Raw genomic sequence first — 18,883 nt, forward strand, 5'->3', positions numbered from 1 at the left:
GACTGAGAAACTGAAAAATGTTCACTTATTGGAGAAGAGTACAGTTGACTCACATGATTTTTACATCAAGCATCTCCCATGTACCACTGAGTCAGTATTCTGATGTTCCTGTTGGGACTCAGCAGAAGGTGCTAGCTTTCCTAGGTAGAAACAAAGAGTTGAAGATGGTTGACATTTGATTGAAATGTAGAAGAATGAGTAGGAGTTTGCTGGCTGGACCAGGGGCATAAATGCACACTAGACAGAAGAAATGATAGCATTTCCCTTTTTTTTTTTTTTTTGAGATGGGGGTCTCGCTCTGTTGCCCATGCTGGAGTACAGTGGCATGATCTTGGCTCACTGCAACCTCTGTCTCCTGGGTTCAAGCAGTTCTCCTGCCTCAGCCCTGTGAGTAGCTGGGATTACATGCGCGTGCCACCACACCCGGCTAATTGTGTATTTTTAGTAGAGACAGGGTTTTACCATGTTGGCCAGGCTGGTCTTGAACTCCTGACCTCAGGTGATCCTCCCGCCTTGGCCTCCCAAAGTGTTGGAATTAGAGGCGTGAGCCACTGCGCCCGGCCAGCATTTTCATTTTTAAAGGTGTGAAGATGTGGAGAGGAAATCCAGCACTTAATTTTGGAGATTTGCCTGACTGTTTCAAGTGTTGTCCCTGGGGCAGAGAGAAATGAAACTGGAAAAGCAGGCCAGCTTCTTAAAGGTTTGGAGGATCCCTTGAAGGAGTTTTAGCTAGAACTGATACGATTTACACTGAAAAGCTCGTGACAGTCCTGTGGTTTAGAGAAGAGTAGAGAAGAGGCTTATTGGTGGTAGTAAGGTGTTGATGCAATTCCAAGTCAGAGAAGTTGATTGCCTAACCGGGTCAGTGCTGTTAAAAGGCGGCATGATGGAAATTCAGGAAGTCAAGTCAGGAGTATCTCAACTTGCCCGAAAGAGATGGAGACCATAGGATTGTGGGCTTAGTGACTGGTTCAGGCAGCCTTTAACATGCATGTAAAGACTATTAAATGCCGTTAAGTATAGGTGCACTGTTCCGTCATTTACTCCACACGTTTCTATTGAACCTCTATGAGGCACTCCGTTGCTGTGATACGATATCATCTCTCCTCAGTCCCCATTGTGATATTGTGCAGCCACCCTTTGCATGGATTCCACACCCTACCTCTGCACATCCTCTTTACACCATTCCAGGCTGCCCGCCTTTGGGGACTCCATCCTCATTCCAGTTGATCTGCACCCTAAATGCCCACCTTGCTCAGCCCTACCCACCAGCTTTAGGATACCACCTCTTGCCTTTATGCAGACACCACTGCACTGCGCAGTGTACTTTTGACAGTCCCCTCTTGTCGCTGTGCTTACGTGTAGACCTACCTCAAGTTTGGACTTCGTTTGTTTAGAGAAGCAGCTGAACGTTAACAAAGTGGGCATATTAGAGTTTAAAATATATGTAGAGTTTAGGCCAGATTGTAGGCCCAGTCTGGTTCCTTTTACTGACTTGTGAAAAACAAAGTTTACCCAGGCACGTGTAGTCAAATATAATGCAAAACTGTGGCCCAAGGGTCTTAATAAAAAGGATAGATTAATCTGAGGATTTTTTTGTTGTTGTTTTATTATTTTTTTTTTTTTTAAGGTAGGGCTTGAAAAGAAGGGGAGTGGAACTAGAGGGGAAGCTCAGGTATAGCCTTGTCTGTTGTTTATAGTCTGCTTTTTAAAAATACATAATCAACTAAATTGCTCATGCTGAATGATGTTGATAGTTCCCAGAAGGAGCAAATTTCTCAGATGGGCTGCTGTTGCCTTGGGTGTAGAATTTAGCAAGGTGACTTTTGGCTATTGGATATCCATAGAAACAGATGGTCTTGCTCATTTATGCATTATGCATTTTATAAGTTATATATAGTAAGTGTGCAGTTATTTAAGTGTTTGCATTTTGGGTTTTTTATTTTATAAAAATGAGGAAAAACTGGTCCAGTGGTAAGAATCATGGATCTCTGTGTTAAAATAGACAAAAATGGAAATCGTTAGCTGTGCCAAAAACAAGCTGGCTGATTTTTTGAGACAGTCTCGCACTGATGCCTGGGCTAGAGTGCAGTGGCACAATCTCAGCTCACTGCAACCTCTGCCTCCCAGGTTCAAGCGATTCTCCTGCCTCAGCCTCCCTAGTAGCTGGGATTACAGGCACCCGCCACCATGCCCAGCTAATTTTTTGTATTTTTAGTAGACACGGGGTTTCACCATGTTGGCCAGGCTGGTCTCAAACTCCTGACCTTGTGATTCACCTGCCTCAGCCTCCCAAAGTGCTGGGATTACAGGCGTGAGCCGCTGTGCCCGGCCTGATTTTTTTTTTTTTAAAGCTAGCTATTAACTACAAAGAAAAAATTGCATGTAACATGGTGGAGGTAGATAATTTAAAGTTGTGTCAAAAGACAAGTTTAAATTAGGGATTTAAAAATAAGTTTTAGCTTTCTTGGAATAAGAACCGTACCTATGACATACGCAAAATTCATTTCTACTTTAGGATGTTTGACTTACTATATTGTATATGAAAGTTTAGAGTAATATGAATAATGTGTAATATATCATATATAATTCTAAACTTTCATGTAGATACATAGTAAATGTCAGGTGTCTCTATTCAGAGCATCCCAATAGCTTTTCAATTCATTGTAAGTTAAAGTCAAAAGAACCTGACACAGCCTGGGCAGCATGGCAAAACTCCATCTCTACAAAAAAATTAACTAGGCATGATGGTGTACACCTGTAGTCCCAGACTCGTGGGAGGCTGAGATGGGAGGATCACTTGAGCCCAGGAGGTCCAGGCTGCAGTGAGCTGTGACTGCGCCACTGCACTCCAGCCTGGGCAACAGCAGGACCCTGTCTTAAAAAAAAGAAAAAAGAAAATAATAATAACACAAAAAAAGAACTTGAAAGTAACAAGGCCCTACGCAGTCTGACCCCACTTTTGCCCTCTTGAACTCACCCAGAATATCCTTCTTAGGGTCTTCTCTGTTCCCTTCTTCTAGAGTACTCTTCTCCTAGATGTCCACATGGCTCACCCCCTGAGTTCATTCTGGTTATTGCTTAAGTGTTACTGTATCAGAGAAGCCTTCTTTGACCACACAAACCACTCACTGTCTTAACTTGCTTTCTTTCATTCTACTTATCATCACCTGACATCGTATTATCTACTTTATGTCTCTCGTCTCTCTCCACTGTAGTGTAAAACTGAGTGGAAGAACTTGGTATGTGTGTTCAGTTCTCTGTCAGTCCCCTCTTGGCATGTGGTGGGTGTATAATAAATAAGTTGTTGAATGAATGAGAAGGTGGTGGGAGTGCAGGATTCCTCTGGATAGAGATTTGCAAATACAGGCTTTTCTGCCGTTTGCTCTGTAACTTGGGTTGTCTGGAATCTTCTAACATTTCCTTCTTTGTCCCTTACCTTGTGGCTATCATTTGTTTACTCAGTAACTTGCACAACTGCTTGTGTATCAAGCGCTGGCAGGCACTGGCGAAATACATGAACAATCTGACAAGTCCCTGCCCAAGTGTAGCTTACAGTCTACGGGAAACTGCACTGGTAAATAAGTTCATTGAGCGCCGTGAAGGAGAAGTGTGCTTAAACAAATACCACATATTCTCACTTATAAGTGGGAGCTAAACATTGGGTGCACATGGCCATAAAGATGGGACCAATAAACAAGACACTAGGGACTACCTAGGTGGGGACAAGGGCTTAAAAAGAACCTGTGCTGAGTGAGTCATGGATTCGTTTGTACCCCAAACCTCAGCATCATGCAGTGTATCTTTGTAACAAACCTGCACACGTGCCCCGTGATTCTAAAATAAAAAGTTGAGGGAAAAAAATAAAACAACTTATTCTTTGACTTGGGTGTGAGCAGCAGTAGCGATAGGGTAAGCCTATATTGGCCTGGTTTTCAGCTTTTTAAAAATATATGGCTAGAAGAGATTGAAGCTTGTGATTAAAATGAGTCTTTTGAGTGTGTGAAAAGTATTTTCATCATTTTAATTTTTTTAAGTGCTCTAGAACTAGCTAAAATGGGCAAAACTTACTAGAATAAACATACCTGAATGAGTTGAATTTACAAACTAGTGGAAGCCTTCTATTAAACAGTAGTTTACCTTGTAATCATAGTAATGTCTAATCTGTATCTTGATACAGAAAAACATTTCATTTTGTTCAGTTTTAGTTTATCCTTTCTGTTGACAGTGGACATCCATTATCAGTTCTTGACTATTACAAATATTACTGCTGGAAGCATTCTTGGACCTATTTCCTGATGCCCATCTGGAATATATATGCTGAGTTCTGAGAGATCAGTGCCAAATTATTTTCAAAGTGGTCAAACTGGTTTACACTGCTACCAGCAAAATGCAGAATTTATTTGCTCCACATCCTCTCCAATAATTGCTGTTGTTGGACTTACACGTGTTAGACCAATCTAGTGTGAGTATAACGCTGTTTCATGTACCAAGGAATTTTGCTGTTTTAGTTAGGTCTGTTAATGGCATTGGTGCTACGAAACAAATATTCCCACATTTTAAAAAGAGGTGTATATTGATATATGTAGGGATGAAATGAAATAATTGGGATTTTCTTTAAAATTCTTCAGCGCATGTAAAGCACATTTTGGGATCAGTTCACCAAAGTGTTCTGTGGATGCAGATTAAAGTATTGTTTCCGTGTTTAATTTACCGTCCTGTGGTTATGTAGGACAGTATACCTACCCTTAGAAAACACTTGCTGAATGTTTAAGAGTACTGGGTCATAATATATGAAAGCTACTCTCAAGTAGTTCAGGAAAAAGTTAATCACACACACACACACACACACACGCTTATTTTTATTATTAAAAATAGCCTCTAGCTTACCCCACCATGTGAACATAACCACTATTAAAGTTTGCTTCCGGATCTTTTCTGTATGCTTATATGCACTCTGATTTTAAGCACAAATGGCTACATCTTCTATGTAGTGGTTTTCAACTTTAATTTTCCTGCAATTAAAAATTAAACCGAGTTTTGATCCTGAATAATATCACGTCTTGTAGCATACTTTATTCAACCACATCTCTCCTTCCTTCCCTCCCTCCCTCCCTCCCTCCTTCCTTCCCTCCCTCCCTCCCTCCCTCCTTCCTTCCTTCCTTCCTCCTTTTTCTTTTTCTTTTTTCTTTTTTCTTTTTTTTTTGAGACAGTCTTGCTCTGTCGCACAGGCTGGAGTGCAGTGGCATGGTGTCAGCCCATTGCAACCTCCGCCTCCCAGGTTCAAGCAATTCTTGTGCCTCAGTCTCCCGAATAGCTGGAATTACAGGCATGTACCACCACACCTGGCTAATTTTCATATTTTTAGTAGAGTTGGGGTTTCACCATGTTGGCCAGGCTGGTCTTGAATTCCTGACCTCAAGTGACCAACCTGCCTCAGCCTCTCAAACTGTTGAGATTACAGGCATGAGCTTCTGCTCCCAGCCCACATACCATTCTTGAACAGTTAGATTTTCTTCTTTTTTCCTCCTATAAATAACACAAGTACACAGGAATTTATAATGTCCTCTCCCCAGTTGAAAAGAAAGCCCTCCTTAATTCTTCAGATCAGGTTTCTCAATTATGTGCATTCATAATTCTTTTTCTCGGTCACTTATGACAATTGGAATTCATTATTTGTATGACTATTTCTCTCTCTCCAGTCAGACATGCGAGTTCCATAAAGGCAGAGATTGTCTATTTTAATCACGGCTATCAAAGCAGCACCAGGCACACAGTAGGCCTGAAAGATTTGTTAAATCAGTGGAGAATAATTTCAACATAAACAATATATTTTATAAAAGATCACTTTGTTGCAAGCTACTTTGAAAGCCCTTAAATAACTTGTTTATATAGCAGTGCTTATTGAAGGCTACTCTATTGGATGAAGAATAGAAAACCCTCCACACTGCAAACAGTGGGACTTAACAGTGGGAGAGCCTGCGCCTCCCAACTCCCTCTCACAGGCAGGAGAGCCCGTCCTCTCATACTCTGTCTCACAATGGGGTTTAGCTTCCTTTTCAGAGCTAAAGAACCCACCCAGCCTTCCTATAACACAGACTCTCTTTCATCTTTAATGGACAGAATCAAGAGTATTGCTGCCAGAGATAGAAAGTTGGGGAAAAGTCCTCGAGGGTCCCCTTCTTTGTTTGGAGCAATTTGATGCAGGTAGCTTGTATTTCTGTTTATCTGCTTCCTGTTTCGTCTTTTATCTTTTATCCATCACCTTAAGCATTTATGCTTTTTTTTTTTTTTTGATCTTAAGAAATGGGGGCTCACTATGTTGCCCAAGCTGGTCTCAAACTCCTGGGCTCAAGTAGTCCTCCCGTCTTGGCTTATCAGAGTGCTGGGATTACAGGCTATAGGCGTGAGCCACTGCATCTGGCCAATCTTTTGTTTTTTTATAAGGGTAGCTGGAGCACATTTAATTTTCTAAGATTAAAAACTTACTTTTGCTTCACTTAAGGAAATCATGTGAGAGGTCTTGAAAAATGCACTTTTCATTTTCATCGCTGCCCTACCAGCAACTACTGGTGTACTCTGCCAAGACAAGCTTCAGACAAGTCACTTCTCTGGGGATTGGGGTTGGGGACTGACTTATTCTGTAAAGTGGGATTTTAACAAACTCCCACTAATAAATAGCTTTTTAAAATTTATTTATTTATTTATTTTTTTTTAGACGGAGTCTCGCTCTGTTGCCCAGGCTGGAGTGCAGTGGCACAATCTCAGCTCACTGCAACCTCCGCCTCCTGGGTTCACGCCATTCTCCTGCCTCTGCCTCCCAAGTAGCTGGGACTATAGGCGCCCGCCACCACGCCCGGCTAATTTTTGTTTGTTTGTTTGTTTTTTGTATTTTTAGTAGAGATGGGGTTTCACCATGTTAGCCAGGATGGTCTCAATCTCCTGACCTGGTGATCTGCCCGCCTCGGCCTCCCAAATTGCTAGGATTACAGGCGTGAGCCACCACGCCCAGCCAAGAAATAGCATTTTTATAAAGAAAGTACATTTTGTTACCTACTTGGAAGGACTGATTGATGAAATCCTCAGGCAGAGTCTCTGGCTTGGCTTCCTGTGCTGTTTTCCACCCCAGAGAGGGAGCATTCAGATGTTTACTGTAGTAATGTCTGTGCCCACCAGGTGGCACAATTGCTTTACTTAAATGATTTAAGCTCATTCTGATTCTCAGTGAGGTGTGATAACTCATTTCTTATTTTAATAATAAAAGATGCCACGATATTTGTTACTGTATTTTTAAAGAGAATTTTTGCATGTTCAGTTGAGTGATGAGAGAGAAATTGGTGTCATGTTTCCTCTGTGGTACCTAATCCTACAGCAAGAGTTTCAAAAATAATTTTTTTAAAAAGCTCTAAGAAGGCTATAAGCCTTGTCATCAGCCCACCGTATGGTGCCAGCCTATTGCTCTGCATAGACTATGCAAGATCACACGGTGTTCTGAATATCTGCAGTATCTAGGGGGAGGGAAGGGTAAGTTAAGGTTACTGTGGCAATTTTCATCTGCATTTCTCCCTTCTTTTGTACTTGAGACTTACTGAGGGTACTAGGGCATTTCGTTCATTGAATTAAAATGAATATAGAAACAAATGAAGTTTAGCGTCCATCTGTTTCTTACCCCTGCTTTCCGTCACTTCATCAACCACAGTTCTATTAACTGCATTCAAGCTAGATACACAGTATGTTGATTAGCCTTGGTTCCCTGTACCAAGGAGGCTGTTCTAATCTGAAGAGCCCTTCTGCCTCTGTCTTCCCTCCTTAAGAGATAGAACTGTGTTGGCTGGTCCGAAGGTAGTGAGTTATCTCAACTGATTGTTCACAATTGCAGATGGAACTCCTTGTTCTTTTCTCTTCCCACTTCTCACTACTGCACCCAGCTGGTCTTTTTTAAAAGAAGGAAGGGAGGGAAGGAGGGAGGAATTGTGCGTATGTGTAGAGATTGTTTGTTTTTGTTTGTTTTTTTAGATGGAGTCTTGCTCTGTTGCCCAGGCTAGAGTGCAGTGGTGCGATCTCGGCTCACTGCAACCTCTGCCCATTCAAGCAATTCTCCTGCCTCAGCCTCCCGATAGCTGAGATTACAGGCATGAGCCACCATGCTCGGCTAATTTTTTTTTTTTTTTTTTTAGTAGAGATGGGGTTTCACCATGTTGGCCAGGCTGGTCTGAAACTCCTGACCTTGTGATCCACCCACCTCAGCCTCCCAAAGTGCTGGGATTATAGGTGTGAGCCACTGCGCCCAGTGCATAGAGGTCTTAAACCTTATACCTTATGTGATATTTACCAGCTGTGTGACCCTAGCCAGATTACTTCTGTGAGCCTCAGTTGCTTTGTGAATGAGAGTGATAATGGAACTATCAGAGAAGATTAAAAAAAAAAACATTGTAAAGAGCTTAAAACAATGGCTCATAAATAATAAATTCTCAAATGATAGCTGTTGTTTCTGCTTGTCAGTATAGATGCCTAACCTTTAGGAAGCATTCCTTCATTGATCATTGTTATCATCTGATGACTTGGCATTCCCGTACTGTCCTGCATCTGTGTTGCTATTTCGTGTGTTTGTTCTCTTCTGTTACCTGTGTGTTGTCTCAAGCTACTTTGGGAAATCGGTTCATTTTTGCTTTTTATTTTGGCTTGCAATTTAATACAGTGCTTTGTGCATAGTAAGCTTAATTCAGTAAATGCTTGATTAGGCTTTTGGAATTTTATAAATTTTCTTGAAGAATGAGGATTTCACATTCTGTCTTTAAGTGATATTATGAGGAAGCACATCACTTATTCACCTGTGCTCTCCATAATGGTAAACGCAGTGGATGGATTCTTCTGCTTCTGACCGACAGATTGGAATGTCAACCAGATTGCACAGGCAGGCCCGCTTTGCGCACCCTGTACATTGGGGAAGGGTGATGGGTGCAGATGCCTGGGCCCATAGAAACATGCTGGCATTTTCTTGAGCAGCGTGGACTTTGCTCATTGTCCTGATCAGCGTTTACTTCATGAGTCCCTGCCCTCAGTGGCTCCTCACTTCCAGATTGGTGAATTTTTAATCGATAAGGGGCAGAATTAAGATTGTTGGAAAAGTCCCCACGGATCCCTGTTTTCTTTAAGAGCAGTTTTTTGTAGGTAGCTTGTATTTCTCCTGCTCCTCTTCCTTCCTGTTTCATCTTTTATCCACTGACTTTTAAGCGTCTGCTTATCTTATGTTTTTTTTTTTATAAGGGTAGCTGGGAACACATTTTATTTTCTTGGGGTGAAAGCTTTTTTTTGCTTCACTTAAGGAAACCACGTGGGAGGTTTTGAAAAGTGCACTTTTCATTTTCATTGCTGTCCTACCAGCAGCTACTGGTATAACTCTGTAAAGGAACAGGGTAGGTGGTGGGAAGGGAATAGCATCAGGGATTCTGAAAAGTATGGTAGATATCCATGTCCCTTGATTAAAGAAAACAAAAGCTGAGGATTATGTAGAGCAGGAATACAGTAAGAGACAAGGTCTGTCAACAGCATTGCTTGTGCAGATGGTTATATTCTGAGTAAACTCTAGTCCAGAACATTCTGTGAGGAGAGGAGGAGGAATACCTACTGTGGTGTTGTTTTCCCAGTTAGGTGATAACCTGGCTTTATTGGTGAGCCTAATTCTTGGGAAGGTCAGGGCATTGCTAAAGATAACATAGTCATACAGTGCTGACTGTGTACCATGCACTGCTAGACAAACTCATTTTATTTTGAGACAGAGCCAGGATTTGACCCGGGTCTTTCTTACCCTGTACATAACCTGTGCTGCCTTTTATCTTGCGGGACAGGAAACCTCAAATGTTGACATTGTACATAATACAGCACCCCAGGCATTCATTCAGCAAATGTCTGTCTGATTTTTGTTGGACATTGGGAACAATGAAAAGAATGAAAAAGTGTATATTTGCTGGTAGGTATTAGATGGTAATTCCTTTTGCAGGTTAGAGGGCTCCTGGTACATTAACTTACTTCATCACAACCTTCCGAGCCACCTAGTAAACACACCATGTGTCTTCATTTAAGTAGTTACTACAGTAGAGTGCTTTCTTCCTTTACATTTGAGTCATCAGGGTGATCTCCCAAGAAAATTTTTTTTTTTTTTGGACAGGGTCTCGCTCTGTTGCCCAGGCTGGAATGCAGTGGCATGATCTCGGCTCATTGCAACCTCTGCCTCCAGGATTCAAACGATTGTCCTGTCTCAGCCTTAAAAGTAGCTGGGATTACAGACACGCACCACCATGCCCAGCTGATTTTTGTATTTTTAGTAGAGATGGGGTTTCACCATGTTGGCCAGGCTGGTCTCGAACTCCTGACCTCAAGTGATCCTCTTGCCTCTGCCTCCCAAAGTGCTGGGATTACTGGCATGAGCCACCGCACCTGGCCATCCAAGAAAATCCAAAAGTTACATGACTTTAAAGGTCACCTTAGTAAGAATACCTTATTGTTTACAATATGGCAGATGTCCTATATAACCTCAGCTGCAGCATTCGGGATCTACTGTTACTGTCATATTGTTCCTATCACCAGCTGATTGTTAAGTTAAAAAGCAAAAGAGGAGATGAAAATGGAGTAGCATTCAACAAATGGTGTGTCTTAAAATTTGTAGCTAAATCTGGTTGCAGACAGTGGGCAGTGGGCACAGGCATTACAGGCCTCGTTACTGATGTAGCGGGAGGGACTCTGAGCAGATAACATCTGCCCAAGAACCACGGGCAGGACTAGCCCCTGTGCTGGGCCACTCCAGGGACTCCTGCATCACTTTTTCAGCCTGTGCATGTGTTTGCTCAAAGATCATGCTACTGGTGTTCATACATACATTCCTTACTCAGTTAAGGTAGATAATAGTGTGCTCTGAGACTTGAGATTTACAGCAGAAGCTTAAGGTTCATTTGTTGATCATTCACCAAGTATTTATTAAAGGAAGGAGCCCTTCAAGCCAGTTTTAAACAAGCAGACCTTCTCCAGAGTTGACCCTCAATTTACTGCAGATTGTTTTCGCCTTCTGTCCTTACATATTCCTGAGTGCATCTCATGACCTGGTTTTTAATCAGCTGGCCTGCCGTCTGTTTCTAGGTCTGGTATGCTGCCATTTGCATCTCATCTCCTCCAGTATGAACCCCCACATTACCTTTGTCTCTCTGCAGAGTTCTAGCCAGGTATACAGAACCACCTATTTGAGCAGCCTCATCTGACATTTTTTAGAATCTGAGAGCACTTTTATTTGGCATAATCTAATGTATTGTGAAGTAAAAAGCAAGGGACACACTTTGGAGTAATTCCCTGCCCTTCCCTTTTTTTTTTTTTTTTTTTTTTGAGATGAAGTCTTGCTCTGTCACAAAGGCTGGAGTGCAGTGGCACAATCTTGGCTCACTGCAGCCTCAGCCTCCCAAGTAGCTAGAACCACAGGCATGCGCCACCATGCCCAGCTAATTTTTGTATTTTTAGTAGAGATGGGGTTTCACCATGTGGGCCAGGATGATCTTGATCTCTTGACTTCGTGATCCATCCGCTTTAGCCTCCCGAAATGCTGGGATTACAGGTGTGAGCCACCGCGCCTGGCCTCTGCCCTGCTTTTTAAAATCACCAGTTATACTTTTGTGACGAGCTATGGTCATTTCATTTGTCATTTGCTGACTTTCAAGTAAATTGAAATGTTACTATAATCTGAGTGAAGTAACCAGTTTGTAACTATTTTAAATATTAAAACAAATCGAAAATTAGTGGCTTAGTATTAGAATTAATATTGAGTCACAGTATATAATTAGTTACTGTTTGAATTAGGTTGACTTTTTCTTTTGTCAATGGAATATTTTCCCCCAATTTTTAGAATACATGCTTCTATAAGACTTGGAATTCTTTTTCAAAATTGATTTCTATTTCCTAAATTGGTTGACAGTTCTCCCAGAGCTGGGAGCATGCTTTTGGTATAATCACACGGCAAATTAAGGTGTAGAAGCTCAGACTTTTATTAGGACTCCTCTGTTTACTCTTTGTGTCATAGTGGGAAAGTGGATCACTCTGAGCCTGTTTTCTCTAAGTTTGGCCATTGTACCTAGAGAGTAAGATTCAGGAGCCAAGAGGGAATAGGGGCTAGTCATGATTTTACTGCCTACTTCATACAGTTCTATGCTCCTTGATTTTTTTTCTTTAGCTTGCGTTGTTATTATTTTTTTAATTCATAAAGGAAAATCACGCATGAACATATGGCAGTGCTATTGACTAGTGCATTATTTTTTGTTGTACACTTGGGAAGAAAGACTAGAATATCCTCAGGGAGGAAACTGATTCATCTTTGGGGGTGGCAGCTTCTCCTAGAGGTTGAGTCAATTCGTTTTCCTTGGTATTTTCCATGGTTCTTGAAAGCTAGCCACCTTATATTGGAGTAGTACATATTTGAAAGCAAATACCAAGCACTGGGTCACGTAATCTATCGCTTAAGAATTTTTTAAAACATAAAGAATAGTTTGTTCATTATTCAACCTGAGCTAAAACTAAAAATGACCCCCAATTTCATATTTCTTTTTACCGCCAAGCATATTGTTTAAAGTAGTACTTGCTTGTTGTAGAAAGTTTTAAGTAGAACTAAAGATTTTGTCTTCCTTTTCCTTTTTTCTTTTTTTGAGACAGAGTCTTGCTCTGTCGCCAGGCTGGAGTGCAGTGGTGCAATCTTGGTTCACTGCAACCTCTGCCTCCTGGGTTCAAGCGATTCTCCTGCCTCAGCCTCCCGAGTAGCTGGGATTACAGGCATGTGCCACCACACCCAGCTAATTTTTGTATTTTTAGTAGAGATGGGGTTTCGCCACATTGGTCAGGTTGCTCTCGAACTCCTGACCTCAAAGTGATTCGCCTGCCCTAGCCTCCCAAAGTGCTGGGATTACAGGCATGAGCTGCAGCATCCAGCCCTGACTAATTATTTTAAAAAATTATTTGTAGAGATAGGATTTCACTGTGTTATCCAGGCTAATCTAGAACTCCTGGCCTCAAGGGATCCTCCTGCCTCAGCTTTCCGAAGTGTTAGGATTACAGGCATGAGCCTTTGTTTTTCGCTTTTAAAGAAGACTCATAATCTTGTCACCAGGCAATAACTGCTGTTAATATTTGAGAATATTCATTCAGACATTTCTCTGCAGGATCAATAACTATTATAATGGTTCTATTTTGTTACTGTATGTTCTTTATTTTTAGTCTTGTACATGACAAGTGTATTAGTCCGTTTTTATGCTGTTGGTAAAGACATACCCGAGACTGGGAAGAAAAAGAGTTTTAATGGACTTAGAGTTTCACATGTCTGGGAAGGCCTTACAATCATGGTGGAAGGCGAGGAGGAGCGAGGAGCAAGTCATATTTTACATGGATGGCGGCAGGCAAAGAGAGCTTGTGCAGGGAAACTCCCCTTTTTAAAACCATCAGATCTTGTGAGACTTACTATCAGGAGAATAGCACAGGAAAGACCATCCTCCATGATTCAATTACTTCCTATTGGGTCCCTCCCACAACACTTGGGAATTGTGGGAGATACAAATCAAAATGAGATTTGGGTGGGGACACAGCCAAACCATATCAGCAGGCCTGAAATATACTCGTATATCAATTCTAGCAGACCATAGGGTGTACTCTGTCCCTCAGTTTGTTTACTGGCATCTCCTCTTGTTTTTCAGTGGATGAATACATTGCCATTGCCAAAGAAAAGCATGGGTACAACATGGAACAGGTAATATCATGGTTTTCTTTCTTTTGCTGTTAAAAATGAGTATTTATAACTAAATAATTACATTTTTTTCTTCTCTGTGTTGAGTAGCAGTGTTTCTTTATTAGCAACTTTTTGATAATTACTAGTAGTGTTACACAAACTCTGGTCTTCTTTTTCTTGTTCAAGATGAATATTAGAGGACCCTTTGATTTGAAAGGCATATCTGTGCATCTGCACATCTACAGCCTTTAGGACACTGATTACTTAGTGATTACTAAGGAGCTGGATCCTTGAGCATAATGCTTTCTCATTTGATTATGTGATTTGATTGTCATTCTTCTGGTTGTATCATGATGTTTTTTGACTCATGTTTTCACATTCTTACCTAAAGTGTTTTAATAGTCACCATTTTGAATCATTTTCAGTTTGAGATGGAGTCTCGCTCTGGCGACCAGGCTGGAGTGCAGTGGCGCATCTCAGCTCATTGCAACCTCCGCCTCCGGGGTTCAAGTAATTCTCGCAATTCTTGTGCCTTGGCCTCTCAAGTAGCTGAGATTACAGGTGCACACCACCACGCCTGGCTAATTTTTGTATTTTTAGTAGAGAAGGGGCCTCCCAAAGTGTTGGGATTACAGGCGTGAGCCACTGCACCCAGCCAAGATTTTCTTTTAAATATTGTTTGGAATGTACTAATAAGAAATCCACAAGATTTATTTTTCTGCAAAAGTGTGATGATACCTTATTTCAGCTTTAATGATTTATTTTAAACACATCAAGTTGGATTAATGCTTTCCATGGCATTAATCTAGATCTTACTACCTGTAAGTTACTGACATTTCTTATTTTTCTGAATGATGGAAGTTACCAAGAGTTTAGATTATATGAAATTGGACCCTTTCTTTTGGACTTGGCCTTACATTTAATTACTCTATCCTGGTCATTGAAGCTACTTTTAATTATTAAATGATTGCAAAATATACCTGTATGAATTCTTAAGGATGGTAGTCTTGATCATTTCTCCTTTAAAAATGATCATTAGCATGAAAATTTCCTATATTATAATTCCAGTGTAAAAATTACCATTAGCAAAGTATTGCTGGATATCTCATCTTACCTCTTTTGTTGCTTATTCTATTTCTACGTTTTTTCTTTCTAAGCTGAGAAGACCTTTATATATCATATATATAACATATATAAATATATGTAATTTTTAAAATAAAGAAATAACAATTGTTCTTTCATAAATTACTTTTTTCATTTCTATATTGAGGCAGTAAAGTGTGATACTTGAAGAGCACAGATCCTAGAACCATGCTGGTTCTGTGACCAGAGGCAGGGAAAGGCAGTGCCTCAGAGAAGACCTTCAGTTTATGCTCAGGCTGATCCTCAGCATGGAAGCAAGCCTACAACCAAAAGAAAGCAAAACTGTAGTAAAAACATAGCAAACCCTGAGGGAGAGTGTGATTATGAGTTTACTACATTATTAGAATCAGATGTCTAGGTTTTAACAGAAAAATCACAGAGCATACAAAGAAATGGTAAAGTATGCCCATTCAGTAGAAAAAAATTAATCAACAGAAACTGTCCCTGGGAAAAGACCTTAGTGGCAGATCTACTAGGCAAAGATTTTAAAACAACTATCTTAAGGATGTTTTTAAAGAACTAATGGAAGATACAGAAAAAGTCAAGAAAAATGATATATGAACAAATGGAAATAACTAAGGAAATGGAAAACCTAAAAGGAAACCAAAATGGAATTCTAGAGCCTAAACACTTGAAATGAAAAATTCACTAGATGTGCTCAAAGGCAGATTTGAAGAGTCTCAACAAAGAACATGAAGAAGGGACAGTGGAAATGATTCGAGTCTGAGCAGCAGGATGAGAAAAGATTGAAGAGTGAACAGAGCCTAAGATACCCTAGGGACACAATCGGGTGGACTAACATATGCATGTGGAAGTTGCATAAGGAGGAAGAGAAAGAGATAGGGACAGAGAGATTATTTGAAGAAATAATGGCCAACAATTTCACAAATTTGATGAAAGATGTGAATATAAACATCCAAGAAACTCAGTGAACTCCAAGTAGAATAAACTCAAAGAGACTCACCAGAGCACATAATGGAACTTTGAAAAGACAGGGAATCTTGATAGCAGCAAGAGAGAACTAACCTATTACATATAAGGGATCCTGAATAAGCTTATTAGGGTATTTCTTGTCAAAACCTTTGGAAGCCAGAGGCAATGGGCTGATATATTCAAAGCAGCAAGAGAAGAAAACTGTCAACTAAGAATTCTATATCTGAGAAAATTCTTTCAAAAGTAAAGGGGAGAAATGAAGATATTGTCAGTTAAAAGCTGCAGGAGAGTCTCTCTGAAGAGACCACAGTGGAGCTGAACTTGCCAACTGGTAATCCCATTGTCTATAAATTGGACAAGAACTTGAAGCCCATCAAGCCCATGAATAAAAAAAGTTCCTGGGGATGAAGAGACCGTACATAAAGCCATGGAAGCTGTGGCTGCCCAGGGCAAGGCCAAGAAGTGAAGGCCAGCAGGCTGACTGCTCTCTCAAGGAGGCACTCTCCCTGCCCAACCCATTCCTCTTCACCTCCCTGCTGCACATGCCACACTGACCACATCTGCAGGCATCTTACGTTGGAGTTGCAGATGGGAACTCATGGCTCCCATTTTCATTGTAATCATTTTTGTCTCCTGCACCCACTCCCTTCATATAATCTAGTCAGATAGTACCTCTGGTGCAGGGAGAAAGCTCCTCTTATCCAAGAGAGTTGAGAGGTAGTGACTTGGGCTTTTGCCAGGGCTTGTTTACTAAGGACCTTTGTGGGTGGAACCATGCTGTCATGACCAAAGAGGAGAAGCAAAGAGAGGCTGCTTGAACCCAGGAGCCAATCCTGTACTCTTCTCTAGTCAGGCCACTGTCAGGAGAGCTCTGCTCTTTCCAGTGGAAGATGACTGTAACCTGCCCGGTGATGTGAAAAAACAACTATTTCCTCCCTGACCCCAGGGGAGGTGGCTCTAGAGGGTTGAGAGCAATCCTGTATTAAGTTCATGTGTTGGATTTACTTTTACAAAAAATTGTATGTATAAATAATACGAAACAAAAACCCTTCTGGGATTTTTTATTTTTTATTTTTTATTTTGAGACGGAGTCTCACTCTGTCACCCAGGCTGGAGAGCAATGGTGCGATCTCAGCTCACTGCAACTTCTGCCTCTCGGGTTCAAACGATTCTCCTGCCTCAGCCTCCTGAGTAGCTGGGATTACAGGTGCCCGCCACCACGCCCGGCTAATTTTTGTATATTTAGTAGAGACTGGGTTTCGCCATGTTGGTCAGGCTGGTCTCGAACTCCTGACCTCATGATCCACTCGCGTCGGCCTCCCAAAGTGCTGGGATTACAGGCGTAAGCCACCGCGCCCAGCCCCCTTCTAGGATTTTTAGTGGCAGTTCAAATAGTCCCACATGTGGTCATCAGAAAATAAGCCATTCCATCCTGGACAACATGGCAAAATCCTGTCTCTATAAAAAATTAAAATCAGTCAGGCATGGTGGTGTGTGCCTGTGGTCCCAGCTACTTGGGAGGATGAGATGGGAAGATTTGTTGAGCCCAGGAGGTTGAAACCAGCCTGGGCAATATAGTGACACCTCAACTCTCCAAAAAAAGTTAATTAGCCAAACATGGTAGTGTGTTCCTGTAGTCTCAGCTACTCTGGAGGCTGAGGTGGGAGGGTCGCTTGAGCCTAGAAGGCAGAGGTTGCAGTGAGCCAAGATCACGTCATTGCACTCTAGATCACAACTCTGTATCAACAACAACAACAACAACAAAAAAAAAAAAAAAGGGAAAAGAAGCCATTCCTCACACCAATATGGGATAAGCTCCTTGACCTCTAAGGGGTAGGATTGCATCCTGCTATGGGTTTTCGAATCCCTCCCCTACCTTGTTTTGTGGCAGTGAAATGCCTCTTGATCATGTCCAAGTATGTCTTTCACTGACTGATTTCCGAATCACGTTCTAATTGCTTGGCCCTGCCATGTGGACCCAGTATTCATTTTGAGCATAACTATACCAAATCTTTCTTTCTAGATCAGTATAATAAAGGTGTAATGTACAACTTAAAATAAATAAAAGCTTGTGTCTTTTTGTTTTGTTTTGAGACAAGGTCTTGCTCTGTCACCCATGCTGTAGTACAGTGGTGTGATCATAGCTCACTGCAGCCTCAAACCCCTGGGCTTAGTCAAGCAGTCCTCCTGCCTCAGCCCCCCAGGTAGCTGCAATTACAGGCGTGCACCACCATGCCTGGCTAACTTGTTGTTGTTTGTTTGTTTTTCATAGATTCATGGTTTTGCTAAGTTCCCCAAGCTGGTCTCCAAGTTCTGAGCTCAAGTGATCCTCTCACCTCGGCCTCCCGGAGTGCTGGGGTTACACGTGTGAGCCACAACACCCAGCCTCAGAAAATAGCTATAGAATATATACACAAGGAAATAGAAAGGAATTTAAATCTTTCACTATAAATAATCAACAAAACATAAAATGGAGGCTGGACGTGGTGGCTCACACCTATAATCCCAGCACTTCGGGCAGATCACTTGAGCTCAGGAGTTGGAGACCAACCTGGGCAACACGGCGAAACCCTGTCTCTACAAAAAAAAAATTAGCTGCGCATGGTGGCACGCACCTGTAGTCCCAACTGCTCAGGAGGCTGAAGCAGGAGAATTGATTGAGCCTGGAAGGGAGAAGGTTGCAGTGAGCCAAGATCATGACATTGCTCCTCCAGCCTGGGCAAGGAGAGTGAAACCCTGTCTCAAAAAAAAAAAAAACAACCTAAAAAGACAGTAATTCAGGAAATGAAGGACGTAAAAGCTTTAAAGAATATACAAAACAAATAGCCGAATGACAGAAGTCCCTCCTTATCAGTGATTACTTTAAATATAAATGGGTTAAACTTTCCAAAGGACAGAGGTTGGCAGAATGGGTAAAAAATACAGGATCCCACTATATACAAGAGATTTACATTAGTTCCAAAAACACAGTTTTAAAGTGAAAGGGTGGAAAATGTTATCCCATGCAAGTAGTAACCAAAAGAAAGCAGGAGTGATTATAATAGTATCAGTCAAAAT

The 18,883-nt window shown here is 41.4% G+C and overlaps 1 protein-coding gene across 2 annotated transcripts in view; it reads left to right on the forward strand.

Moving 5' to 3' along the window:
- The window catches only part of RCOR1 (REST corepressor 1), a 150,461-nt gene that overhangs the window by 93,539 nt on the left and 38,039 nt on the right, over positions 1–18,883 (forward strand). For both annotated transcript variants that reach the window (XR_008513373.1, XM_002825133.5), the window contains exon 4: positions 13,719–13,771. Coding sequence is in view for 1 of the 2 variants with exons in the window: in XM_002825133.5 (XP_002825179.2) it covers positions 13,719–13,771 (53 nt within the window). In the remaining variant the exon portion in view is untranslated. The remainder of the gene's footprint in view (positions 1–13,718; positions 13,772–18,883) is intronic.

This window comes from Pongo abelii, chromosome 15, assembly GCF_028885655.2.
Source record: "Pongo abelii isolate AG06213 chromosome 15, NHGRI_mPonAbe1-v2.0_pri, whole genome shotgun sequence".
NCBI classification, from domain to species: domain Eukaryota; kingdom Metazoa; phylum Chordata; class Mammalia; order Primates; family Hominidae; genus Pongo; species Pongo abelii.